We start from the raw sequence: 24,063 nt of genomic DNA, 5'->3' as shown, positions 1-24,063 counted from the left end.
GAAACTTGCCAGTGCAAGACAACGTACCAGAAAAAAGACGTCTGATGGATGTCACAGTATTCATCTACTGCAGATGCCACAGCACAAAGCTGCTGCATCTGGGGTCTGCAATGCTTTACCCTGATACCCCAGATTTTTGATTTGGGGGTAATAGCCTTGTTAAAGGGAACCTGACGGCTGATAATAACTACCCGAATGACAGGCAAAGTAAACCCGACACTCGCTTTAATTTTTTGTGTTTGAAAACTGTTCGGGGCTTGTGCCGCTCAGCAGACTGGTCCAAGAGGTGGGTTTATGTTGGGCTTATCCAAGCCCCGCTCACCTCACCTCTGGCTCATGCAGCATATATCAGCGGTCAGTTTCCTTTAAAAATCCACCATGGTGGCAGAAGGACATAGGGGAGGGTGAAGATTAGCTAAAAGTGTGACCCCACTGCCGAACACCAGAAGTTACCGAGCTCTCTGTCTCTCTGCAGCTTTGTGCGCTCAGTCACTATGGACAAGTGGAAGGATGTGGAGCTGGAGAAGATGAAGGCCGGAGGAAACGGCAAGTTCCGCCACTTCTTGGAGTCCCAGGAGGACTACGACCCTTGTTGGAGTCTGCAGGAGAAGTACAACAGCAAAGCGGCTGCCCTCTACCGGGACAAGGTGACCTCCTAGCTGTCCTGCTCTTATATATGATTCATGTGGGCTAGTGAACCCCTTGTACCATAAATAATCTGACAAGTCTCCAAGATATATTGTTTTGTGTGTAGATGTGAGTTTTATCCTTCCCGATCCTCTTTGGACAGGTTGCTACGTTGGCTGAAGGTCAGGAATGGTCTGAGGAGACTTCATCTGCCAAAAACTGGACTCCCCCTCAGCTTAAGATGATGGGTGGCTCTTCTCACCGGTAAGGATCACCCGGATCTCGATCATTGTGGATTTTCTGGTGTTTGATACTAACTTCCCGTTATTTCATTCTCAATTCACAGCTCAAACGCCGGAGGTCACACTGGAGCTCCCTCAGGGGACAGAGCCTTTGAGGACTGGTTGAACGATGATGTCAATTCCTATCAGGGGTAGGTCCTCCGTGGTCACTTTAGATTCTTCCTGTTTTGGGTGGTTTTCATCTCCAGGAACCCCTCTTCCCCTTCCTCATATTACTTGTCATGTTCATCCTGATCTCCCTGGTTCATTCATGATGTACAGACAGCTACACTGAGGTCAGAGAAGAAAAACAGCATCTGACTCTGTCATTCTGGCTTGGTAGATAAATGAATGACAGCCCCATTGGGCCCATGCTATACTTTGAAAGGTATCCCAAAAAACACAGTTGTCGGGATATTTAGAGTTAAAGCGGAAGCATGGCGCTCTTCTACTTGGGTTCTGTGTGGCTTTACTGGTTTGCTCCATTAATAGTTGTGCAGTACCGCCTATGACCTCTAGACTGGGGGGGTCACTTTTGGGGGTGATAAAAAAAAAATCAGCTATGTATTCTTAATTCTGGACAAACCCCTTTACGAAAATAAACCTTTTAAGTAACAAATTTGCCTAAAATTTTCTCTTTATTAATCCATATTCCCCACTAATTAACTCTTGCCTTCCAGCGGCGGGGGTGGTGGAAACCAGGAGAACAGATATGTCGGCTTCGGCAACACTGTCAATCCTCCAAAGAAGGAAGATGATTTTCTGAACAACGCCATGACCTCACTGTACTCGGTACGTCAGGGAGTTGTAGGACACTGACTGCAGATTTATTTCCCCCGGAGGGGTTTCTTCTCCCCTATTTTGTCGTTTGCCGCGCTGTTCATTATTGTTTAACCCCCTTTAGGGCTGGAGCAGCTTCACTGTTGGAGCAAGTAAATTTGCCTCCGCTGCGAAGGAAAGTGTAAGTACATTGGTAGTCACTGCTGCGCCCTCTAGTGTCCACATCTGGGAGTGCATGTCTTTCCAGTTTGTTCAAGCCGTCATTGAAGAGTAGTTTTAGGGTTACAGACTTGGGGTTTTGCCTTTGCACTCTGTGTTTTTGCATTGGGGCAGCTTAGTGCTCTCGGAAAAAAAAATAAAAAAAATTGTCAAGTCCAACCGAAAATTAGCAGAAATCTCAAAGTGCGGGTGATTACATATGCCTCATATGGTGGTTAAGGGGTCTTCCATTATCCCATTAGATGTGGGAAACCCTTCTGTATATGGAATTAGTATTACTTTTTATTTTTTATTTTTCTCAGGCATCCAAGCTAGGATCACAAGCAACACAGAAGGTTGGTACTAAAGGTTAAATACTTAGGGATGTAGAATAATCCCCCCCATATTAGCGTGTGACCACACCAATACTTTCCATATAAATGATAGCATCCTGTCCTGTGGGATGCATCGCTGACCCGTCCGCTGGGTGCATACAGGGTCATGGCGTCCAGTGAGCGGATCGGACCCTTGTACAGTCTGTACAGTACATGGGGAATATTGTCCGTACAGACCACTGATCCCTAATGGGCAATCTGCCGCCGTTACACTGTGTATTGCACTACTTGGAGGAGTTGTATGAGATTAGAAAAACATGGCTGCCTAAAATGATGCCGCCTGTGGGTGGCGCCGTCAGGTTGTTCTAGTCTCATCCAGCCTGTCAAAGGGTTCAGCGTTTGTGATTCCCCTCTCTCCCCCTTGTGAAATGTTTTATACCCTAGTGTATGGTCATTAATGAGTTAACCTCCCCGTTGTACCCCACTAACACCTTCCTGCGTCCCCCTTCTTCATGTGATGCAGAAGGATTTTCTGCGCTAATGTGCGTGGGAGGAACGTAGGGCGAAGGGAGGAAGTGATTACATTTTGGGAGGAGGTTGCAAAATGTGGTTTTCAGTTTGTGTACATTGACACATGGAAACCATCAGCAAGTTGTAGTTGGCGGGTCTGGGGTACTCGTGGTTTCTATAAGGATTTGCAGGAATAGTGGTGTGTTGATGTGAAGGGGGAGTATAGGAGGCATCTTTTGTAGATGGAAACTGTCAGCAAGTATGCTGGTGCTGATGGGTCTTCGGATCGTCCATTCATGTGATAATGTTAGGGGAAGACGCTGTTATGCCCTGGAAGTTCTGAATACAGATCCATCAATAGCACCTTGCTGATTGTTTCCAGGTACTCGGGAAAAAAAAAAAAAGTCCTACTAATCTTTTCTCAGGTTGATTAGTATATTTGTCCAGTGCCCCACAAAATGTCCCCACCACTGCCCTGACCCCCAGTAACTGCCATATAGGTGGGGTAGCCGCTCCCTACTGACCCCTTCTAAATAAGACGCAAAGGAGTGTAACCTGTGACCCCTCCTGACTATGCGGATTAGCCAGGAGGACAAGTTTCTAGCCCCTACCTGCTGACTGTATTGGGGGATCAGTAAGTGGCTGCGGTGAGGCGTGATAATCTCGGGGTCTCTGTGTCATTACTAAAGTTAGTCTCTTCTCCCCTCCCCCGCCATCACTGCCCCTGTGCAGTTTTGGGGAGGGACCAAGCATCCAGCGGAGCCGGTAATCCAGGCATCATATATATAGATGTGTGCATGGTCCGTCTGTGCGCTGTCTGTCTGTCCAGCCAGGCCCCAAGGCCTCTTCCCTCATCCGTCTCCTACCTTCCATAGCTCAGGCCTGGTCTTTGTAGCAAGTATGTTGTCTTCTCTCAGCCTCTCCCTTTTCTCCTCCAAACCCTGCTGAACCCCCCTTCTGCTGCCACATTGCCATCTGCCTGTGCCTCCTGCCGGTCATATCCCAGGGTGCTTCATTGTGAGCTGACCTATAATCATGTGTTCTGCTCCACTCACACCCAGAGCTGCTTACTAAATGCTGCTGGTTTCTATCGGTGCTCCTCTGTGACCTGATGTAACTCGGAGGCATTGGAGATTGTGCGCGGCTTCATTGCATTGTGGGAGATGTAGTCCTTATAACAAACATGGCTGCCCCCTGTGAGTGCAGTGCTGATAGATGCATAATGCAGCTTCGGATGTGATTGGAGTACATGTGACACACAAGTCCGGGGTTTCCTGAACATTTCTATGTAGATGTAACCTCCACCACCTTATGGTGGTCCCGCCGGCCCCTAGATATGACTCCCCTATGTCTGTTCTCGCCTCCCTGTGCATGACTGGTCTCCATCCCTCTGGTTGCATGTGTGGTCCTGCACATACGTAGTCCGTGGCGTGCCGCAGCCTCGTCCTCCTCCCTGACGTCTGTCCTCTTCTTTCTCTCCTGGATAGGCCTCTGAGCTAGGCCAGACTATTAATGAAACAGTTGTCAAACCAGCCCAAGAGAAGGTAACTTCCGGTGTCTTACCCGTGTGCCAAGATGGTCGCTGCTGGTTGTGGGGCTCCGCGCGGTGACTGACTCACACGCCACACGCGAATCCGTGCCGTCCGGCTGCATGGCGCCTCCGTCTCCTCTGTCCTATCATTGCTCTATACGCCATTCTTACCTGCAGCTCTTTCTCTTAATCCCTTCCTGGCATTTCTAACCCCAGACACACACTGCTTTACTCACGCTGCTTAAAGGGTATGTTCACCATATGCTCCCGCTTCTATAATGTGTATGAAACGCTGAGTCACTTTAAACACTAGTCATGAAATGTAGACTGTACTCATCCTGAAATGCTGCAGAATAGGGAGTGCAGCTCTGGAGCATAATGCAGGAGGTAACTCAGGATCAGTACAGGATAAGTAATGTAATGTATGTACACAGTGACTCCACCAGCAGAATAGTGAGTACAGCTCTGGAGTATAATACAGTATGTAACTCAGGATCAGTACAGGATAAGTAATGTATGTACACAGTGACTCCACCAGCAGAATAGTGAGTACAGCTCTGGAGTATAATACAGTATGTAACTCAGGATCAGTACAGGATATGTAATGTATGTACACAGTGACTGCACCAGCAGAATAGTGAGTGCAGCTCTGGAGTATAATACAGGAGGTAACTCAGGATCAGTACAGGATATGTAATGTATGTACACAGTGACTGCACCAGCAGAATAGTGAGTACAGCTCTGGAGTATAATACAGGATGTAACTCAGGATCAGTACAGGATATCTAATGTATGTATACAGTGACTCCTCCAGCAAAATAGTGAGTGCAGCTCATGAGTATAATACAGGATGTAACTCAGGATCAGTACAGGATAAGTACTGTAATGTATGTACACAGTGACTGCACCAGCAGAATAGTGAGTGCAGCTCTGGAGTATAATACAGAATATAACTCAGGATCAGTACAGGATAAGTTATGTAATGTATGTACACAGTGACTGCACCAGCAAAATAGTGAGTGCAGCTCTGCAGTATAATACAGGATGTAACTCCGGATCAGTACAGGGTAAGTAATGTAATGTATGTACACAGTGACTCCACCAGCAGAATAGTGAGTGCAGCTCTGGAGTATAATACAGAATATAACTCAGGATCAGTACAGGATAAGTTATGTAATGTATGTACACAGTGACTGCACCAGCAGAATAGTGAGTGCAGCTCTGCAGTATATTACAGCAGAGGTCCCCAACTCCAGTCCTCAAGGCCCACCAACATGTCATGTTTTCAGGATTTCCTTAGTCTTGCCCAGGTAATAATTGCATCACCTGTGCAATGCAAAGGAAATCCTGAAAACATGACCTGTTGGTGGGCCTTGAGGACTGGAGTTGGGGACCTCTGTATTACAGGATGTAACTCCGGATCAGTACAGGGTAAGTAATGTAATGTAATGTATGTACACAGTGACTGCACCAGCAGAATAGTGAGTGCAGCTCTGGGGTATAATACAGGATGTAACTCAGGATCAGTACAGGATAAGTAATGTAATGTATGTACACAGTGACTCCACCAGCAGAACAGTGAGTGCAGCTCTAGGGTATAATACAGGATGTAACTCAGGATCAGTACAGGATAAGTAATGTAATGTATGTACACAGTGACTGCATCAGCAGAATAGTGAGTGCAGCTGGGGGGTATAATACAGGATGTAACTCAGGATCAGTACAGGATAAGTAATGTAATATATGTACACAGTGACTCCACCAGCAGAATAGTGAGTGTAGCTCTGCAGTAGAATACAGGATATAACTCAGGATCAGTACTGGATAAGTACTGTAATGTATGTACACAGTGACTCCACCAGCAGAATAGTGAGTGCAGCTCTGGAGTATAATACAGAATATAACTCAGGATCAGTACTGGATAAGTAATGTAATGTATGTACACAGTGACTGCACCAGCAGAATAGTGAGTGCAGCTCTGGGGTATAATACAGGATGTAACTCAGGATCAGTACAGAACATGTAATGTTGGTATTCAGTGACTCAACTTTTGTATACTGTATAGCATTGTGGCATACACTTTATAATCACAACCTGCACCCAGCACTGCTATCACTTACATCACAGCTTTACTTTTAAACATTTTGCTAATATGTGAAGTGTGTAAACTCTGACATCTCCTAGTCCATTCACATCCAGAGCTGCATGCTGATTTGTGCTTTTGTCTCCCCGCACTGTTGTGACACACGGCTGCTGTAGTGCACAATGGCTGCACCTCTGATGTAAATCAAGACAAGTACAATCCCATAAATGCAGCTCTGGATGTGACTAGAGAGAAGATGGAATGCAAAATAGTACTTGCAAAGTAATAGAAGTATGCCTTGGAATAAGATGTTTAAAAGCAGAGCTGTGATTAGGCGGGTGTCATTCCCCTCCGCCTGCCATCCTCCTCATTCCTCCTTGAGCTCACATACCTTCTCCTCCCCTTTTCCAACTCAACAGGTGAAGGATGGTCGGATCTTAGAAGATGTCAGCAGTTCAATGTCTGTTATTGCATCAAAGGTAGGAGTTGTGCTGGCACGTAGCGGGCATCTCCAGTCCAGGGTGTAGTCTGGGTAATCACCCCCCCATTCACCCTATGCACATATTCTAAGAAGGCAGGGGGGCTTAATGCACAAACGTTAAACTTGATTGGATAAGAAGGTACCATGACCTTAAGTTATTGGCGCCGGTCCCGATAGTTCTACATCTGACTTCGGATTAACATCAGTTCTGATGGTGAATGGGGCTGGCTGGGAGCCGCCAAGCTAAGCCAGCCCCATTCTTATTTTTGGATCATTAGGAAACCTGTTAACAACAAGTCCTCCTATTCCTCTGTGTTCCCCTTTAAATGCTCTAAGGGAACACTATTCCTTAATATGACTTTGGAGTGGGAGATGCCCTTTGTGCCGCATTGTTCATGTCCAAATCCTTGTCTAATCTGTATTTGTCCTTTACTGTCCATGCTGCCCCCCTGCGGACATGATGCTGGTGAGTTATGACAGGTATTGGCAGGATCCAGGCTCTGTGTACAGTAGCCAGTATCCTGGATATGATATACTGTGTGTATATATACATACATATATATATATATATATATATATATATATATATATATATATATATATATATATATATACACACACACACACACACACACACACACACACACACACACACACACACACACACACACACACACACACACACACATATACATATATATACATATATATATATATATATATATATATATATATATATATATATATATATATATATATATATATATACACACACACACACAAAAATCATAATCATTTCGGGGCTTTTTCCACCTTTAATGTCCCCCATGATCTGTACAATTCAATTGAAAAAGTAAACCAGGTGAAAAATAAATATAATAAAGTGGTTGCATAAATATGCACACCCTTAAACTAATATTTTGTTGCAGCACTCTTTGAATTTATGACAGTATTTAGTGTTTTTGGGGTAGGAGTCTCAGCATGTCACATCAGAAATTGGCAATCTTTGCCCACTCTTCCTTGCAGCACCCATTTCAGGTCACCCACAGATTATCAATTGGATTCAGATCTGTGCTCTGGCTGGGCCATTCCAAAGCTTTGATCATCTTCTGGTGAAGCCATTCTTTAGTTAATTGGTATGGTGGCATGCTTAGAGTCGTTGTCATGCTGAAAGGTGAAATTAATCTTCAGCTATTAGCAGAGCCCTGAAGGTTTTGTTGTAAAATTGATAGATATTTGGAACTGTTCATAATTCCCCTCCTTATTGACTAAAGTAAAGCCCCAAAGCATAATGCTGCCTCCACCATGCTTTACTGTAGGTATGGCATCCTTTTGGCGATGCTTTGTGTCAAATATGCACCATCAGTATTTACCAGGTATTCCTGCAGCTCCTATAATGTTGCTGTAGGCCTTTTGGCAGCCTCCAGGACCAATTTTTTTCTTTTTATCAATTTTTGAAGGACGTCCAGTTCTAGGTAATGAAATCCGGGTGAAGTGTCAATGGATGAGCTGATGATGATCATAGACTGTGTACTTTTCAAAGCTTTATTGAACATGTTTCAGGTCTCCTCTATGATCATCAGCGGCGCATCTATTGACACTTCACCCAGATTTCATGCCACTCTACCCATGTCTTGCAGCAGCTGATATATGCTAAACATGTTGCTTAGGTGCAACTCTTATCAGGTGAGCGGATACTTTTTTTCTGCACCTTTATTTTTCAGTTAAGACCCTATTGCGCTTTTTTTTCCCCCACTTTCTCACGTCCTCAATTCTAGGTAATGTCATTGTTGTGCCAAGCTTAAACGACTTCTTGATGAGTCTTCACTATATTCAATGGTTTATCTAATGCCTTGGAATTTTTTTAGGTTTATTTTTGTACCCTTCCTCTAATTGATAACTTTCATCAATGAGAATCCTTTGCTGTGTTGTAAGCTGTTTACGGACCTTGGCTTTGCTGTAAAATGCAACTAAGAAAATGTCATGAAAATCCTATTAGAACAGCTAAACTTTATATGGGGTTAATTAGAATCACTGTAAATGTTGGCAGCGGTATCCTCACTACTATATAGCATGAGATTAACCCCTTCATGACCCAGCCTATTTTGACCTTAAAGACCTTGCCGTTTTTTGCAATTCTGACCAGTGTCCCTTTATGAGGTAATAACTCAGGAACGCTTCAACGGATCCTAGCGGTTCTGAGATTGTTTTTTCGTGACATATTGGGCTTCATGTTAGTGGTAAATTTAGGTCAATAAATTATGCGTTTATTTGCGATAAAAACGGAAATTTGGCGAAAATTTTGAAAATTTCACAATTTTCACATTTTGAATTTTTATTCTGTTAAACCAGAGAGTTATGTGACACAAAATAGTTAATAAATAACATTTCCCACATGTAAACTTTACATCAGCACAATTTTGGAAACAAAATTTTTTTTTGCTAGGAAGTTATAAGGGTTAAAATTTGACCAGCGATTTCTCATTTTTACAACGAAATTTACAAAACCATTTTTTTTTAGGGACCACCTCACATTTGAAGTCAGTTTGAGGGGTCTATATGGCTGAAAATACCCAAAAGTGACACCATTCTAAAAACTGCACCCCTCAAGGTGCACAAAACCACATTCAAGAAGTTTATTAACCCTTCAGGTGCTTAACAGCAGCAGAAGCAACATGGAAGGAAAAAATGAACATTTAACTTTTTAGTCACAAAAATTATATTTTAGCAACAATTTTTTTATTTTCCCAATGGTAAAAGGAGAAACTGAACCACGAAAGTTGTTGTCCAATTTGTCCTGAGTACGCTGATACTTCATAAGTGGGGGTAAACCACTGTTTGGGCGCACGGCAGGGCTTGGAAGGGAAGGAGCGCCATTTGACTTTTTGAATGAAAAATTGGCTCAACTCTTTAGCGGACACCATGTCACGTTTGGAGAGTCCCCGTGTGCCTAAAAATTGGAGCTCCCCCACAAGTGACCCCATTTTGGAAACTAGACGCCCCAAGGAACTTATCTAGATGCATAGTGAGCACTTTGAACCCCCAGGTGCTTCACAAATTGATCCGTAAAAATGAAAAATTACTTTTTTTTCACGAAAAAATTCTTTTAGCCTCAATTTTTTCATTTTCACATGGGCAATAGGATAAAATGGATCATAAAATTTGTTGGGCAATTTCTCCCGAGTACGCCGATACCTCATATGTGGGGGTAAACCACTGTTTGGGCACACGGCAGGGCTCGGAAGGGAAGGCGCGCCATTTGACTTTTTGAATGGAAAATTAGCTCCAATTGTTAGCGGACACCATGTCGCGTTTGGAGAGCCCCTGTGTGCCTAAACATTGGAGCTCCCCCACAAGTGACCCCATTTTGGAAACTAGACCCCCCAAGGAACTTATCTAGATGCATATTGAGCACTTTAAACCCCCAGGTGCTTCACAGAAGTTTATAACGCAGAGCCATGAAAATAAAAAATAATTTTTCTTTCCTCAAAAATGATTTTTTAGCCTGGAATTTCCTATTTTGCCAAGGGTAATAGGAGAAATTGGACCCCAAATGTTGTTGTCCAGTTTGTCCTGAGTACGCTGATACCCCACTGGTAAACCACTGTTTGGGCGCACGGCAGGGCTCGGAAGGGAAGGCACGCCATTTGGCTTTTTAAATGGAATATTTATTCCAATCATTAGCGGACACCATGTCACGTTTGGAGAGCCCCTGTGCGCCTAAACATTGGAGATCCCCCAGAAATGACCCCATTTTGGAAACTAGACCCCCAAAGGAACTAATCTAGATGTGTGGTGAGGACTTTGAACCCCCAAGTGCTTCACAGAAGTTTATAACGCAGAGCCATGAAAATAAAAAAATTTATATATATTTTCTCAAAAATGATCTTTTAGCCTGCAATTTTTTATTTTCCCAAGGGTAACAGGAGAAATTTGACCCCAAAAGTTGTTGTCCAGTTTCTCCTGAGTACGCTGATAGCCCATGTGTGGAGGTAAACCACTGTTTGGGCACACGTCGGGGCTCAGAAGGGAAGTAGTGACTTTTGAAATGCAGACTTTGATGGAATGGTCTGCGGGCGTCACGTTGCGTTTGCAGAGCCCCTGGTGTGCCTAAACAGTAGAAACCCCCCACAAGTGACCCCATTTTAGAAACTAGACCCCCCAAGGAACTTATCTAGATATGTGGTGAGCACAAGTGCTTCACAGACGTTTACAACGCAGAGCCGTGAAAATAAAAAATCATTTTTCTTTCCTCAAAAATGATGTTTTAGCAAGCATTTTTTTATTTTCACAAGGGTAACAGGAGAAATTGGACCCCAGTAATTGTTGCGCAGTTTGTCCTGAGTATGCTGGTACCCCATATGTGGGGGTAAACCACTGTTTGGGCACACGTCGGGGCTCGGAATTGAGGGAGCACCATTTGACTTTTTGAATACGAGATTGGCTGGAATCAATGGTGGCGCCATGTTGTGTTTGGAGACCCCCTAAACAGTGGTAACCCCTCAATTCCAACACTAACCCCAACACACCCCTAACTCTAATCCCAACTGTAGCCATAACCCTAATCACAACCCTAATTCCAACCCTAACCCTAAGGCTATGTGCCCACGTTGCGGATTCGTGTGAGATTTTTCAGCATCATTTTTTAAAAATCCGCGGGTAAAAGGCACTGCGTTTTACCTGCGGATTTTCCGCGGATTTCCAGTGTTTTTTTGTGCGGATTTCACCTGCGGATTCCTATTGAGGAACAGGTGTAAAACGCTGCGGAATCCGCACAAAGAATTGACATGCTGCGGAAAATACAACGCAGCGTTTCCGCGCGGTATTTTCCGCACCATGGGCACAGCGGATTTGGTTTTCCATAGGTTTACATGGTACTGTAAACCTGATAGAACACTGCTGCGAATCCGCAGTGGCCAATCCGCTGCGGATACGCAGCCAAATCCGCTGAGGATCTGCAGCCAAATCCGCACCGTTTGCACATAGCCTAATAATAAAGGTTTGTGCACACTGCGGAAAACGCTGCGGATCCGCAGCAGTTTCCCATGAGTTTACAGTTCAATGTAAACCTATGGGAAACAAAAATCGCTGTACACATGCTGCGGAAAAACTGCACGGAAACGCAGCGGTTTACATTCCGCAGCATGTCGCTTTCTGCGGATTCCGCAGCGGTTTTACAACTGCTCCAATAGAAAATCGCAGTTGTAAAACCGCAGTGAAATGCGCAGAAAAAACGCGGTAAATCCGCAGCGGTTTAGCACTGCGGATTTATCAAATCCGCAGAGTACCAGAATACGTGTGCACATACCGAAACCCTAGCCCTAACCCTAGCCCTAACCCTAACCCTATTCTAACATTAGTGGAAAAAAAAAATTCTTTATTTTTTTTATTGTCCCTACCTATGGGGGTGACAGGGGGGGGGGGTCATTTATTATTTTTTTTTATTTTGATCACTGTGATAGATTATCTCAGTGATCAAAATGCACTTTGGAACGAATCTGCCGGCCGGCAGATTCGGCGGGCGCACTGCACATGCGCCCGCCATTTTGGAAGATGGCGGCGCCCAGGGAGAAGACGGACGGACCCCGGCAGGATCGGTAAGTATGATGGGGTGGAGGGAGCACGAGGGTGGGGGATCGGAGCATGGGGGGGTGGATCAGAGCGCGGGAGGGGTGGAACGGAGCACGGGGGGGGTGTGGAACGGAGCACGGGGGGTGGATCGGAGTGCAGGGGGGGGTGATTGGAGCACGGGGGGAGCGGACAAGAGCACGGGGGGGAGTGGAGCACAGGACGGAGGGGAGCCGGAGCAGTGTACCGGACAGATCGGAGGGCTGGGGGGGCAATCGGTGGGGTGGGGGCACATTAGTGTTTCCAGCCATGGCCGATGATATTGCAGCATCAGCCATGGCTGGATTGTAATATTTCACCAGTTATAATAGGTGAAATATTACAAATCGCTCTGACTGGCAGTTTCACTTTCAACAGCCAATCAGAGCGATCGTAGCCACGGGGGGGTGAAGCCACCCCCCTGGGCTAAACTACCACTCCCCCTGTCCCTGCAGATCGGGTGAAATGGGAGTTAACCCTTTCACCCGATCTGCAGGGACGCGATCTTTCCATGACGCCACATAGGCGTCATGGGTCGGATTGGCACCGACTTTCATGACGCCTACGTGGCGTCATGGGTCGGGAAGGGGTTAAAGGGAATCTGTCACCCCAAAAATCGTACATGAGCTAAGGCCACCGGCATCAGAGGCTTATCTACAGCATTCTATAATGCTGTAGATAAGCCCCCGATGTATCCTGAAAGATAAGAAAAACACCCAGGGGCGGTCCCGGTGCGGTCCGGTCCGATGGGCGTCGTGGTCCGGGTCCAACACCTCCCATCTTCATTCGATGTTCTCTTGTTTTCCTTCTGCGGCTTTGGCGCAGGCGTACTTTGTCTGCCCTGTTGAGGGTAGGGCAAAGTACTGCAGTGGGCAGGCGTCGGGAAAGGTCAGAGAGGCCCAGCGCCTGCCCACTGCAGTACTTTGCTCTGTCCTCAACAGGGCAGACACAGTACGTCTGCGCCGGAGCCGCAGCGTGAAGACAAGAAGAGGACATCATCGTATGAAGCTAGCAGGTGCCGGACCACGACGCCCATCAGACCCGGACCGCCCCTGTGTGAGTATAATCTAACCTGTTTTTCTTATCTTTCAGGATACATCGGGGGCTTATCTACAGCATTACAGAATACTGTAGATAAGCCACTGATGCGGGTGGGCATGGCTCATATACGATTTTTGGGGTGACAGGTTCCCTTTAAATTAAATAAGCATTCTCGTTATTTTAGTTTTGTTATATTTTCACCCTCAAAATTGATTTGTTTGTTTCCTAATAGATTTGTACAGATAATGAGTGACATTAAAGGATGTGGAAAATTCTGAAATTATTCTTCTTGTTGTTTTTATTTTTCTTTATATGACAAAACCCTGGTATGGTAACAGGGGTATGTAGACTTTTTCTATTTGCATTATGCAAGTACCGTGTGTTGTACACAGGCCGCCATCGACTTACAAAAATCTGACTTCCGTACAACCCGTAGTTGGAAATATAAAAAAAAAAAATTTGCCAATACTCATCCCAGCGCTGATCTCTGGCCGCCCTGTTGTTTCCTGTGCACTGCATCTTCGGCATCTTAAAGGACATGCTGACCAAGATGATATTTTTAGCTGGTATGACACAAAAATGGTGACCGGTTCCCTTTAAGTACAGGCTATAACTACCGGCCACATCCAGGCTGGAGCTCGCTGCCTCATATAGTCACAACATTAACGTCGTGTCATTACGACTTCCAGTGAGCTCTGGCTTGGATACGCCAGGCGTCATGGCCTATCGCGAAGAGGCCGGAGATATGGCGCAAGGCGACAGAAAGATGAACAGGTGGCAACCAGCAAAGGGGTCGTGTCTGAGGTATATTTTTGGAGTCTTGCCTATGTCCAATACAGCTCTGGCAAAAATTAAGAGACCACTGCAAAATGTCCAGTTTGTCTGATTTTTCTCTTTATAGGTATATTTTTGAGTAAAATGTAAATTGTGCTTTTATTCTATAAACTACTGACAACATGTCTTCGAAGTTCCAAGCAATACATTTTGTATTTATTTTCTGAAAATGAGAAATGGTCAAAATAATAAAAAATGCATTGCTTGCAGACTTCAAATAATGCAAAAAAAACCCACAAGTTCATAATTTAGAAACAACAATACTAATGTTTTACCACAGGAAGAGTTCAGAAATCAATATTTTGTGGAATAACCATGATTTTTAATTACAGCTTTCTTGCGTCTTGGCATGCTTTCCACCAGTCTTTCACACTGATTTTCGGTGACCTCATGCCACTCCTGGTACAAAAATGTAAGCAGTTCTTCTTTGTTTGATGGCTTGTGACTATCCATCTTCCTCTTGATTACATTCCAGAGGTTTTCAATGGGGTTCAGGTCTGCAGATTTGGCTGCCCATGACAGGGACATGATGTGGTGGTCCTACATCCACACTTTGATTGGCCTAGATGTGTGGCATGGCGCATTATCCTGCTGGAAAAACCAGTCCTCAGAGTTGGGGAACATTGCCTGAGCAGAAGGAATCAACTGTTTTTCCAGGATAACCTTGTATGGGGCTTGATTCATACGTCCTTCGCAAAGAACAACCTGCCCAATTCCAGCCTTGCTGAAGCATCCCAAGATCAACACCTGGTCGTCTAATAGTTAGACGGAGACCTGGAGAGGCGTACAAGCCACAGTGTCTGGCACCCACTGTGAAATTTGGTGGAGGATCGGGGTCATGGGCAGCGCAGCCTCCAGAGCTGAACCCCATTGAAAACCTCTGGAATGTAATCAAGAGGATGCTGGATAGTCACAAGCCATCAGACAGAGAAGAACTGTTTACATTTTTGCGCCAGAAGCAGTGTGAAAGACTGGTGGAAAGCATGCCAGGACGCATGAAAGCTGTGATTAAAAATCATGGTTATTCCACAAAATATTGATCTCTGAACTCTTCCTGAGGTAAAATATTAGTATTGTTGTTTCTAAATGATTATGAACTGTTTTTTCGCATAATTTGAGGTCTGCAAGCACTTTTTTTTATTTTTTTTTTTATTTTGGCCATTTCTCATTTTCCAAAAATAAATACAAAATTTATTGCTTGGAACTTCGGAGACATGTTGTCAGAAGTTTATAGAATAAAAGAACAATTTACATTTTACTCAAAAATATACCTATAAAGAGAAAAATCAGACAAATTGACTTCTATTGTAGAAAAAAAAAAAATACTGTCTAGTAAACCAATACCTCTATATAGAAAAATATAGCCCCCCCAAGTCTTCTCCATGCAGTAAAATAAATGTAAAATAATTTTTTTTTTGTCAAAAGGCCACCATTGGCTTTTCCTGTGTGACTGCAGCCCTAGGACACATTTCACCTGTATGTTGGCAGATTTTTGCCTGTGTATAGGGCAAATGCCTTTGAGAAAAGACCATATTAGAGGGGGGCTTGGGTCACTTAAAGGGGTTCTAAGTCCAAGAGCAGCATGTCCAGGGCGAGGCCGCAATCCCCCGCTATGGGCACAAGGCCCGGAGTTTGGGCGATCATGGAGCGGTGTAATCTTGTCTCATGTGGACCAGGGGCGATCTTGGCCTTAACTACATAAGTGGCTCACAGAAGTACAATGCATTATGTTACGGTTATACATGCGGCCCCAGGGGTCTCACTGCCATATTTTCGGCACTGTGTGTGAACGATGCCTAACGCTGGTGCATCTTGCAGGTCCAGGGTGTCAGTTCCAAGGGCTGGAGAGATGTCACCACGTTTTTTTCAGGCAAAAGTGAGGACAACACGGAAAGGTAAGTGACCGCAGTCTGTCACTAATCCCCCCCCCCCCCCCATCAGTGTAATGGTGTATACACAGACCTGAGTCTTATCTCTGGAGCATATTACACCCCCCCACCACGCTGTGCCCAACAAACAGGGTATTTGCTACAGTTGTATCCGTTTGCACAGTCCTCAGACTGATTTGGTTTCAGTTGCACCGATACATTGTAACAAACTGCAGCAGATGGATATGTTCTGCTTTCAGACATTTGCCTACACTAGATATAATTCTACAGCCCCCCCCTTACATTTTAGATTAACGTCAGCCAAATGGTTCTTCAACCGGCAGCTATCTCGCTCAACACTCCTGTGTTCTCTGAGAGAGCCGCTGCCAGAGTACTCTGGCGGGGGCCTTTGTCGCTGAAGACAAAAGGATCGGCAGTCTGAAATCGGACACACTGGATCTTACTCTGTCCTAATATCATCTTTTGGGGGTCCTCATTCACATTAGTCAGCTCGCCGATATCTGACTGCCAATTTTTTCTGTCTTAAGCTGCCGCCAGATGAGTCTGGCAGCGGATTTCTCATAGAGAACGCAGGAGCGCTCAGCTCATGATGCTAGTTTATGGGGGCCTTAACAAACCCCGTTTTGAGTAGTATGAAGTGGGCTCTGGTCTTCACGTTCTGTCAGTCAGGATGTTTTCATTCACTGACAGCATGGAGAAATCTTGATAATGGTTCTGAGTGAAAAGCTGTATGTAGGAAGCCGCAGATATGTTGAATGATGTGACTTATTCCTGTTTTGTTCATGGTCCCTCTTTTCTCGCAGCTCCCACTCTGGCGAGGGCTATCAGCAGGGCGGCGACGGTGCCGATAGTTACCAGAATGCCACCCCAGGAAAATCCTTTTGGGAGACATTTGGAAGCTCTGAAGAATTGAAGAAGCCAACAAAATCGCCCAGCGGGGACAGCTGGACCTTCCCTGAAAATGCCACCGAGAGGAAGAGCTCAGACAGCTGGGAGGTTTGGGGGTCCGGGACCACCTCGAACAACAAGAACAGCAACAGTGACAGCTGGGAGAACTGGGACAGCCACTGGGATTCCGAAGGAAAGGGCAAGAAGGGTGGCAGTAGTCAGGCACCCGCTTCAGATGAGGGGTGGGAGAACTCCAACTGGTAGAGTATTGGGGGAGGGGTATCAGATGGGCGATATAGAGCAGAGGGGAACCCAATTTCCAGTTATTTCATCATGAGCCGTGGAAGGGACGTGGCGGCCGCCGTCGTCGGTCTATTCCGAGCAAGGGTAATACATAATCGGTGTTCATCTCTACTGATAATTGGGAATGTGGGGCCCACTGGGTCTGTTCAGCATTGGCGCCCCCAACTGGTCCTTCCTTGAATCAAGTCATCTGTTGTTCGTGCACATTCTCTTCTTATCATCTCCTTCTCTCTGCTGACCGCCCTCCGGATCTCCCATCCTTGTATTTAAGCTGCGGGAAAGTGCCCCACGTGTTTCCTCTCTGCCGATATGTAGCGCCCCCTTCTGTGTAGTGATGTGCAGAGGTCGTTATGGCTGCTCTGTGCCATGCAGAGGTTCATCGTCTGTATCCAGTGGACATTGTGCTTCTCCTGCAGTGTATAAGTAGCTTGGATGACTTCAGTCGTGATTGCGGAAGATGTGATGTCTTACATCCCTGTGCCCCCCGTCCCCCATATACCTCATAACAGCCTTTAACCCATCGTGCTGCTGCTTTCTCTTTTATACACCAGGTAAAGTGCAATCTACCAACAAGTATATATGTAAAGGGGTAGTCCACCTTTTTAAGACTCTTTTTTTTTTTCCGTCTTCATTAAATGCATCTTTTTTGGGTGAAAAACGATTCTTGTATTTGGATTTCACTAAAAAAAAATGCACCTTTTGGCTTTTACTGGCTCCTGTTCCCCTTGGACCTTCAACTGTGCTGTTGTCTGAGGCCGAAAAACAGATCAGTCACAAACTCTCCAGCAGACCCTTAGCTTGAGTTCACTGATGGATTCTCAGTTAACTCATCTTGCAGCCAACAATATACAGTGCAACACAAAGGTTATAGAGGGCAAACGGTGCAGACTTTTTAAAGAAACCGAGTTATCAAAATTATTTTTAGTCCCAAATGCATGCATTTAAGCCAAATGTCTCCAAAGCTGGATAACCCCTTTAATGTTGCCTTTTTTTGTTTTTAAAGTGAATCTCACATATCATTGAAACATATCAAACGATTTTGAGGTCTCTGGATCTGGTCCCCACTAATTACAACTGCCAACATGTCATCAGTTCTTTTAAATGAAAAAGTGCAGGTACACTTTTTGCACCATCAAAGCTGAGCTCTGATCAGTGACTCCGGCTTAGCTGCAGTGCCTGTTGGAGTCTGGAGGTAGTCTGAAATTTGTCTTTGGCCTCATTATAGGCTATGGCTGGTCTTCTCTCCTGACACTGTACTTTACACTGCAGCTCTGCTTGTCCCGGTTGGTTCTGATGTTATATGTCACGGGATCTCCACTCAGTGTTCGATGGGTCTAGCTCCCCCTACTGGTACTAAACTGGATAACTAGAGCTAGCGACCAGACGTACTAATGCAATTACTGTAGTTTTTGGGGGGGAAGTCTCCCAGCATCACGGGATGGGGTGGGTTTTCACTCTCCTTTGAGAGAACTTTTATAATTTTGCTGTTTTCTTTTCTCCGTTGGGGGTGGCGTGGGGAGTTCCGTTGTCTAAAAAGTTATCATAGCTTCTATATACAAATAGATATTTTGATAAAATTCAAGCTGAAGAGAATTTAATGAACCGCCATAGATCCGGGTGAGGGTACCCTTTGGCCTTGGGTGTGAGGCTACCCCATGGCTTCCCAGCTAGTTCTGAACTATAACTCCCAATGTGCGCTGGTAGCTGGAAAAGACTCGATTGTGCTCTAGGATGGCAAGCTGAGCCTTACAGTTTGGCTGCAAAACTACACCCCCCAATATGCTGTGACGGCCTTAGGTTGCAGAGCGGCGCCCCCTGATCCTTTTTACATTCCATTAATTGTTCTTTTTACTTTTCATGTCTCCCTTGTTGCTGTAAACCATGGAAATGTTTCATCCCTCGTCTACGGGAGAGGGATCATCGCTGTGCAATATGTCGCTGGTCTCTTTGAAGGGTTCTAATGTCATTTATTCTATATATTTATTACCTAGTGATCATGTCATTCAGAAATAAAGTGTGATCGGACGTCCCCCAACATCCTGTTCTTTTTGTTGTGGTTGGGGGGGGCTTAAACCTGAGATCAGTTACAGCAATGGCTGTATATGTTCTCCGCATCGGCGATATGGTATATTAACTCTGAGTGTGGGGGAAATCTCTGGATGGCACCCAATGGAGAACACTGCAGTGAGCCTAGGAGGCTGATAACAGGGAGCAACAGCAGGAAGAGAAAATACTCTTTAGGGTTAGCATCCCTATAATATAACTGAGACACATGTAAGGGGACAGAAGGGACGGGGCGATTGGAGCATCTGCCCTTAGAGAGAAAGCTGTGAATGGGAGGAAGGTCTTGGTGCGGACATGTTTGGGTTTTTATCAGCAGCACACTGCCACTTTAAATATAGTGTAAATGGTGAATGCAAAGCCTTCCATTACAATTCTTTTATTTATTTATTTTTTTTTACTTTGGAGAGGGGTGAGGGGTCTTTTAAGGGTTAACAAGATGTGGTGTGGGTATAAATTATGAGCCCCTTTCTTGGACGTTACTTAAACCTCCTCTTCGAAACTGTAAGAAAGCTGCTTATATAGCAACGCCCTAATGTAATATTACTGGAAGCATTGAAGACGGGGCCCCGATGGTGTCAGACAGAGCAGCTCTGTGGCCCCCAGGTTGTCGAGGTATGGTTTTATGTATGGCAGTTGTGGCCCTCGCTCCATACACCCGCAGATGTCCGGAAGGGGGTTGTCACTCTGACTGCAGATTGCTGACCCCTCTCATTGTGTAATATTCACACAGTCCGGATTGCGCTTTATTGCCCTCTTGAATGGTCGTCAATTATCACAACAATGGTGTTTGTGGCCATGAGCCAACCGGCTACCCTTGCTGGTTCTCTTGATGGTCTATTGAGTGAAGCTGGTTGGGGGCTTGTTGGCACATGACCCAAACAATGCAAGTTGCGTTCTGACGATCACTCGAGCAGGAAACGGTGTATCCTGACAGTGTGTATATTACACAATGACCGGGTTCAGTACTTTAGTGGAAACCCGGAACCCCACTGGTGTGAACTCACAAGCTGAGGGCTGCATGGTGACCTTGCGTCATATCTGTAAAGTAGGATATATTTGTGGTCCGATACAAATTGTGTAGTTCTCACATTTTCAGATTTGATTTTGAGACAGTTGCCAAAATCCTTCTGACTTTGCGAATTCAGGTCCTTAGAGCTGCGATCAAACTGGGAATTACTCCCCGTATAAGACCTTATTCCCAGTTTGCATTATAACAGTGAGCAGGACGGTTAGAAAAACAGGGTTTTGTCCCAAAATAGTGCCACAGATGAGCTCAGCAGCATTTACGTTAATGAAGATTGTAGCCGTGTTTTTCTAATCCTGTACAATCCCTTTAAAATGACTCCTGCCTGTTAAGGTGGGAAGACAGCAGAGCTCTACTGCCACCTATGTGTTAAAAAAAGGGGCTGCATGTATTTGGCTGGGCAGTGCTAGAAGCTGGTACCCTGAATACCCCTTACATAGGTTTGGGGACCATCTTACCTAGACATGTGCTGATGTTTATACCGCTCCTGTTAAATTAATTTCATTAGCTTTGTACTAAGTGTTACTTTATAAATGTGAATATACTTGTAGTGGGGGATGAGGGCTGTCACTGGCACTCTAATACCCATCTTTAATCACAAGTGCCCGCTCTCCCTTCATGGTGCCTGCATTTAGGTGGAGTGCTGTATTTTGATGTTCCTGTTGTCAAGATCCTAGGAATTGCTCTGCTGCCATATTCAGAGATGATCATGATGAGCTCCAAGAAGAATGGAAAATAAAGTTCAGCTTGGAGAATCCCGGCTTCTGTGTCCATTATTACAATAAAGAAAAAAAAATGTCTGTTATATGGCTATCCTTATATGCCAAATGTAGGCATATAATTATATACCGAAGATGCCCAGCAGGAGCGTAATGCTATCCACAGGATGTGACCGGACCCGTTGAGTCAGGGGGCACACTGACATCAGCAGCGGATTCAGATGCAAGTTCAGCTGACATGTACAGTGGTGCAGAGAGCCACCAGGTCCCTACACTGCAATTGCTATACTCGCCGGCCCAGCAAGAAGCCGGTAGCAGACATTGGCATGCCCATCGTAGATGGTGCATGACATCATTGGCTATGGAGCAGTGCTCGCAGTGGGTGTGTAGACTGAGAATAAGGATATTTTTAAAAAATGTTTTAGGGAAGAGTGCCAGGATGGGATACATTATTACAGGAAGGTACTCAAGATGGGGGAAATTTTGTAGAAAAAGGGGCCCATAAGTAGGGATATTATTACAGGATGGGGTTTTTACAGGAAAGGGCCGTAATGCAGAATATTATTACAAGAAGGAATCCCCAGGCTTGTGGACGTTAGTATGGGGACTAAGGAGGTGGGGCATTATTAAAGAAAAAGGGCATTATTACATGAGGGGGGCCCGTACATCCGACCAAGATGCTGGTGGAGGCCTGGGTCCAAGTTTTGCTGTACAGAGTAATATAAACATACTACGTGTACCAAACTAACACTACTGTAATTATGCTCCCTATATACAAGAATATAGCTACAATAATATTGCTCCCTATGTACAAGAATATAACTACTATAATACTGCCCCTCTGTACAAGAATATAATTACTATAATAACTGCATCGTATGTACCGTACAGACCAAAAGTTTGGACACACCTCATTTAAAGATTTTTCTGTATTTTCATGAATGAAAATTGTACATTCACACTGAAGGCATCAAAACTATGAATTAAGATATGTGGAATTATATACATAACAAAAAAGTGTGAAACAACTGAAATTATGCCTTATACAGTTATATGAAAAAGTTTGGGCACCCCTATTAATCTTAAGCTTAATGTTTTATAAAAAATTGTGTTGTTTTTTTTTTTGCAACAGCTATTTCAGTTTCATATGTCTAATAACTGTTGGACACAGTAATGTTTCTGCCTTGAAATGAGGTTTATTTTACTAACAGAAAATGTGCAATCTGCATTCAAACAAAATTTGACAGGTGCATAAGTATGGGCACCCCACCAGAAAAGTGACATTAATATTTAGTAGATCCTCCTTTTGCAAAAATAACAGCCTCTATTCCCTTCCTGTAGCTTTTAATGAGATCCTGGATGAAGGTATTTTTGACCATTCCTCTTTACAAAACAATTCCAGTTCAGTTAAGTTTGATGGTTGCCGAGCATGGACAGCCCTCTTCAAATGATCCCACAGATGTTCAATGATATTCAGGTCTGGGGACTGAGATGGCCATTCCAGAACAGTGTAATTGTTCCTCTGCATGAATGCCTGAGTAGATTTGGAGCGGTGTTTTGGATCATTGTCTTGCTGAAAGATCCATCCCCTGCGTAACTTCAACTTTGTCACTGATTCATGAACATTATTGTCAAGAATCTGCTGATACTGAGAGGAATCCATGCGTCCCTCAACTTTAACAAGATTCCCGGTGCCGACATTGGCCACACAGCCACAAAGCAAGATGGAACCTCCACCAAATTTTACTGTGGGTAGCAAGTGTTTTTCTTGGAATGCTGTGTTTTTTGGCCACCATGCATAACGCCTTTTTGTATGACCAAACAACTCAATCTTGGTTTCATCAGTCCACAGTACTTTCTTCCAAAAAGAAATTGGCTTCTCCAAATGTGCTTTTGCATACCTCAACCGACTCTGTGGCGTGCTTGCAGAAACTGCTTCTTTCGCATCACTCTCCCATACAGCTTCTCCTTGTGCAAAGTGTGTTGTATAGTTGACCGATGCACAGTGACACCATCTGCAACAAGTTGATGCTGCAGCTCTCTGGAGGTGGTCTGAGGATTGTCCTTGACTGATCTCACCATTCTTCTCTGCCTTTCTGATGTTTTTCTTGGCCTGCCACTTCTGTCCTTAACAAGAACTGTACCTGTGTTCTTCCATTTCCTTACTATGTTCCTCACAGTGGAAATTGACAGGTTAAATATCTGAGACAGCTTTTTGTATCCTTCCCCTGAACAACTATGTTGAATAATCTTTGTTTTCAGATCATTAGACAGTTGTTTTGAGGAGCCCATGATGCCACTCTTCAGAGGAGATTCAAACAGGAGAACAACTTGCAAGTGGCCACTTTAAGTAGCTTTTCTCATGATTGCATACACCTGGCTATGAAGTTCAAAGCTCAATGAGGTTAGAAAATAAAAAAAGTGCTTTAGTAAATCCGTAAAAAGTAGGTAGGAGTATTTAAAACAAGAAAATGATGAGGGTGCCCATACTTATGCACCTGTCAAATTTTGTTTGAATGCAGATTGCACATTTTCTGTTAGTTTAATAAACCTCATTTCAAGGCAGAAACATTACTGTGTCCAACAGTTATTAGATATATGAAACTGAAATAGCTGTTGCAAAAAAAACAAAACAATTTTTATAAAACAATAAGCTTAAGATTAATATGGGTGCCCAAACTTTTTCATGTATTCTAGGTTCTTCAAAGTAGCCACCTTTTGCTTTGATGACAGCTTTGCACACTCTTGGCATTCTCTTGATGAGCTTCAAGAGGTAGTCACCGAGAATGGTTTTCACTTCACAGGTGTGCCCTGTCAGGTTTAACAAGTGGGATTTCTTGCCTTAGGCCGGGATCACAAATGGCGAGA

At 44.5% G+C, this 24,063-nt stretch overlaps 1 protein-coding gene across 5 annotated transcripts in view; it reads left to right on the top strand.

The window, feature by feature from the left end:
- Positions 1-19,423, top strand: part of ARFGAP1 (ARF GTPase activating protein 1) — a 30,963-nt gene extending 11,540 nt beyond the window's left edge. For 2 of the 5 annotated variants that reach the window (XM_069751134.1, XM_069751133.1), the window contains exons 4-13: positions 476-647; positions 791-891; positions 974-1,060; positions 1,589-1,700; positions 1,813-1,869; positions 2,210-2,242; positions 4,219-4,275; positions 6,765-6,824; positions 16,127-16,203; positions 17,001-19,423. In XM_069751134.1, coding sequence (XP_069607235.1) covers positions 476-647; positions 791-891; positions 974-1,060; positions 1,589-1,700; positions 1,813-1,869; positions 2,210-2,242; positions 4,219-4,275; positions 6,765-6,824; positions 16,127-16,203; positions 17,001-17,349 — 1,105 coding nt within the window. In that variant the 3' untranslated portion in view covers positions 17,350-19,423. The remainder of the gene's footprint in view (positions 1-475; positions 648-790; positions 892-973; positions 1,061-1,588; positions 1,701-1,812; positions 1,870-2,209; positions 2,243-4,218; positions 4,276-6,764; positions 6,825-16,126; positions 16,204-17,000) is intronic. The other 3 variants (XM_069751137.1, XM_069751136.1, XM_069751135.1) reach the window with 2 other exon arrangements.
- The last annotated feature ends 4,640 nt before the right edge of the window (positions 19,424-24,063 follow it).

Source organism: Ranitomeya imitator, chromosome 2 (genome assembly GCF_032444005.1).
Source record: "Ranitomeya imitator isolate aRanImi1 chromosome 2, aRanImi1.pri, whole genome shotgun sequence".
In the NCBI taxonomy this organism is placed as follows: Eukaryota; Metazoa; Chordata; class Amphibia; order Anura; family Dendrobatidae; genus Ranitomeya; species Ranitomeya imitator.
Note: the sequence above shows the minus strand (reverse complement) of the source record. Positions and strands in the feature narration are given on the sequence as shown.